The 4,763-nt window shown below is 42.3% G+C and overlaps 1 protein-coding gene across 1 annotated transcript; it reads left to right on the top strand.

Annotated features, from left to right (window-relative positions):
- Positions 1-366: 366 nt before the first annotated feature.
- On the top strand, positions 367-2,821 carry LOC137964653 (uncharacterized). The gene is made up of 3 exons (XM_068811384.1): positions 367-544; positions 959-1,065; positions 1,241-2,821. Exons 1-3 carry the CDS (start codon positions 367-369, stop codon positions 1,565-1,567), a joined length of 612 nt encoding a protein of 203 aa, XP_068667485.1. The 3' UTR covers positions 1,568-2,821.
- Positions 2,822-4,763: the final 1,942 nt, after the last annotated feature.

The raw sequence follows: 4,763 nt of genomic DNA, 5'->3' as shown, positions 1-4,763 counted from the left end.
AAAGAATGAAATGCAATTCATTTATGAAATTCTAATGAAAGAAAGAAGACATCTGATCTTAGAAAGAAAGAAAACGTAGAAATTAAACATATTTTTATTGAACTTTTCTTCTTCTGTTAAAATTCAATTCTATTTTTGTTCATATGGAATGTCAAATAATAAAAGGTTTAGTTCTATCCATTGCCAATGCTTTCGTTTGTTACGCACTTGTTATATTCGAGTCAATCAAATCGGTTATAAAATTGTTGTTCATATTGAAATGAATCGAGATTGATGAGGAGTTAGTCAATGATGCTCGAACATGGACTTGTTTTGAGTGCCTATTTCTTTTCTATCGGTATTTATGGATTGATCACAAGTCGAAACATGGTTAGAGCACTTATGTGCCTTGAGCTTATACTGAATGCGGTTAATCTAAATCTCGTAACATTTTCTGATTTATTTGATAGTCGTCAATTAAAAGGAGACATTTTCTCGATCTTTGTTATAGCTATTGCCGCCGCTGAAGCAGCTATTGGACCGGCTATTGTTTCGTCGATCCATCGTAACAGAAAATCAACTCGTATCAATCAATCAAATTTGTTGAATAAATAATCGTAGTCGTAATGATATAGATATAAATAAACACGGATATCCTTCTATATATATATATATGGATAGAATATGGATAGATAGATATAATTTCTCTAATTCTCAAATTCGAATTAACATGTCTAACTAATGAATGTTTGCCGAAACGTCAGAAAGAAAAGTCTCTTGTCTCTTTCTCATGAACAGATCCAGAAATCTATTGATTATAAAAAAAGAAATTCAGGTAACCCACTGATTCGTCTGGTGTCTAGAATACATGATTTATTTACTACTTCTTTTTTTACCAGATCTAAAATCAAATGAAGAATATTCACAAATTTGATATATCCAATGTCACATTCAGTAAAGATTTATGATACCTGTATAGGATGTACTCAATGTGTACGAGCGTGTCCCACAGATGTATTGGAAATGAGACCTTGGGACGGCTGTAAAGCTAAGCAAATAGCTTCTGCTCCAAGAACGGAGGACTGCGTAGGTTGTAAAAGATGTGAATCCGCTTGTCCAACGGATTTCTTGAGCGTCCGGGTTTATTTATGGCATGAGACAACTCGCAGTATGGGTCTAGCTTATTGATACGTTCTAGAAAACTCCACTTGAATACATTTGATTCCTCTTTACCGACAAAGACCCGTACTCGGGAAAATAGAATATATTATTCCGGGGGCGGGTCTTTCTGGTCAAAGTCTATCTTGTCTTTACCACGAGCTATTTTCCTTGGTTAACAATAATTGTTATTTTGCCGATATCCGCGGGTTTGTTAATTTTCTTTCTCCCTCATAGGGGGAATAAGGGGGTTCGCTGGTATACTATATGTATATGCTTATTGGAGCTGCTTCTAACAACCTATGCATTCTGTTATCATTTCCAATTCGACGACCAATTAATCCAATTGGAGGAGGATTATAAATGGAGAAAGATTTTTGATTTTAACTGGAGACTGGGAATCGATGGACTTTCCATAGGACCCATTTGACTAACGGGATTCATTACTACTTTAGCTACCTTAGCGGCTTGGCCAATTACTCGGGATTCTCGATTGTTCCATTTCCTTATGTTAGCAATGTACAGTGGTCAAATAGGATTATTTTCCTCTCGAGACCTTTGACTTTTTTTCGTCATGTGGGAGTTAGAATTAATTCCTGTTTACCTACTTCTATCCATGTGGGGGGGTAAGAAACGTTTGTACATTGTAATTTCATTCTTTCATTTCAATGTCGGGTTTAGCTGGGTATTTCTACTCTATGAGCTATGCCCTTCGGTAAGCATTCCTTCCGCACCTTGATCTCTGCCGCTACCTTCGTTGCTCTATCTTCCATGCCAATCCGATAGCTCTCATTAATAGGCACTAAGTACCAGCTAGCCGCCTTCCCTGGCCTTTTGTCCTCAATCTTGGTCACTTAGTCATTCCTAGTCTCGATCAGTCTCACGAGTGGAAATTGAAGCTTCTCCCCATGGCAGGGAGGATGACTTTAAGGCAATCGTTGGTAACTATTGATTTAAGCTTAACTCCTAGTAGTGCACTCAATAGCCTAAGAGTGGCTTAAAAGCTCCTTATCCTTAATAGCCATAGAGGCGCGTAGCGGAATCGGATAAGATAAATGGATGTTATTAGCTTATGGAATTGATTTAAGTGAAAACTAGGCTCACAGCAGATGCTTCATGAACGAGCAATCAAACGGCTGCGCTAACGCGCTACGGCTTTCGCGCTAGGCGAGGGTTGGTGTGGCAAATAGGGCCGTTGCTTGTTCCCTCTCCTCTGTTGCTTATGCGTATTCAACTGCTACATATCTTTCTGCGTCTTCGGATTCGGCTTTAGCTGAGACTGATGTTTCTCTAGTGGCAGCTGCTTCTGAAGATGCTGAATCGGATGCTCTTGTTCCAGCAATGTCCAATTCTGCCTTCAAAGCAGAAAGTCTTATTGCAGCGCCATTCTATTCCGAAAGTCAGGTCAGTGCCACAGCTTCTTCTGGTCCATCTGCAGCCTTATCCGGTCTTTGTAACGATGGTGATACCTTGGGCCAGACGGAGAAGGAATGCTCATCTGGTATGGATAGGAGAGGTTTTTTGGTCAATGATGGTATGCGGCTCGCCTTCAACTGAAAACTTCTTCTCTTACCTGAGGTGCCTAAAGAGGAGGACTACTTTTCTTTTGAGAGAATCTAGCGCAAATGAACCGCCTTAAAGGTGTTAAAATCTCTTGGCTTTGTAGCAAAGCAAAGGGCACAGGAGACGGAGACAGATTGAATGCTCACAGGGGGTATTTAATTAGAGGAGTTGACTTCTCGACCACCCGGGATAGGATAGGGAAGGCGAATGAAGAGGAAGATGAAATAAGTGAATTGCAAGATTGAAATACTGGACTGTAAGATCAGGCAGCACCGGAAGGTCTTTGATCCGCTAGAATGCAAAGCAATAAGAGGAATAGGTGATGAGGGTTATTGATAGCTTACTTTATCAGCTGCTGAACCAGAGGGCATTGAACCTTTTGAAGGTGCCACCTTACTTTTTTCGGGGTGAAATCAACCGAGTAGGCACTAGAGGGAAATAAAGTCTCGGAATATCTGCTTCGATGAGACCCGATGTAAGTTGAATACCATTGAAGGGAACTAGACGCCTTGAATTGACCTCGCTTTGAAAGAGGAGTTGACTTCTCTCCTTGTTTCCTAGCCAAGAATAGCACTTCCCGTTCTCAATGCTTCGGGATCTCTTTTTTTACGTATTCAAGGATGCGGCTTGCCTCCGCCCGCTCATCCCCACCGGTTTCCAACTAGCATCCAGTTGGAGGTTCTCCACCATTTGTCCCTGATCCGGTTTGATCGGGACCGGGAGGAAGAAAAAAACCCTCTTCTTTCTCATGGAACTCTAGTACAGATAGCTAACTCCGACAGTAAATTGTCGAGTCTCTTTCTCCAGTCGGTCAATCAAAACGCCGGATCCGTCCAATGGCTTAACGTCCCTCGGTCAAAGAACTACACATCTGTTGAGCTTCCATCCAGAAAGAATAGCTTTTCATCCCACGTACGGATTAAAAGAAAATAGGAGGAGGGAGGCTCTTTTGCATACGCACACGCCATACTAGCGCACAAGCCGCCGGGCACTAGCGCTCACGCCCTAAGGCTTGTGCGCTAGTATGGCAGCAAGTGCCTTAGGGCTTGTGCGCTAGCTAAGGGGCCTTCCTTTGAATTTCTTCTGGGTTGATCCGCCAATCAATGTGTTTGGTCCAGTTGCTTGGACGACAATCTCGGCCGAGTCATTAATAGGGAGGGGCGAGCGAGCGAAGCCTTCAATGTTGGAGACTGAGCTTCCCCCCTTTTGTCGTCTTAGTCGTAGTAGTCGGCATTCTGGTAGGAATGCCTCCTTGGTCGAAGAGCCGGCGCGGCGTATTGGTTAAGTACCCAGAGTCGGGATCAGGTGTCTGATACTGCTGTTAAGGCTGTTCATGCCCTTCTTTTTCTTTTTCTTTCGTGGCCAGGGAAAGGAAGCGGAGGGGAGTTTCGGGAACAAAGCCCCCGGATTTCAAAGTGCAGCCCTATACTATAGTAGAGTCTCTTTTCCCTATCTAAGCTATATCAACATAGCCAACTAGAAAACTCATCCGCTTGTCAATTCTTGGTGTAATACTCACTCGTAAATGATTGGTGTCTGAATTTCTCACTGATCAGGTGTGATCAGTCTCATCCGTGTAAGAATGGGGAATTCCTCTTCCAACTCGTCCCGGAATGGGCGTTATGGCAAAGAAGAAGAAGAAAACTACTGAAGGAATTTGTCCAATAGTAACAAATGGTGCCTCCACAGGTTGACATCCGATCCAACCTAGTAGTAAGCGATCCGCCAAAAGCAACCAAAATATTCCTTGGTGAATCGGGCGAAAACTTGAACTACGCACATACATACTTTTAAAAAAAGGTAAAGCAAACAGAGATATAGAAACTGGTGCTATTGCGGCTACACCTCCCGATTTGTCAGGTATACTGCGAAGAATGGCATAGATCGGTAGGAAATACCATTCCGGCACAATATGAGGCGGGGTGGGCATCGGATTAGCAGGTATATAATTGTCGGGATGCCCCGAAACATTAGGAGCATAAAAAATCCAAATTGAAAAAAAGATAGCAGAAGCTACCCGACCTACTAGATCCTTTACATAAAAATAAGGGTAAGGAGCAATT

Source organism: Aristolochia californica, unplaced genomic scaffold (assembly GCF_029961685.1).
Source record: "Aristolochia californica isolate CCGP_79_NKW_82.1479 unplaced genomic scaffold, dmAriCali1.0.hap1 SCAF_43, whole genome shotgun sequence".
In the NCBI taxonomy this organism is placed as follows: domain Eukaryota; kingdom Viridiplantae; phylum Streptophyta; class Magnoliopsida; order Piperales; family Aristolochiaceae; genus Aristolochia; species Aristolochia californica.
This window is presented reverse-complemented; position numbering and strand designations above follow the sequence as displayed.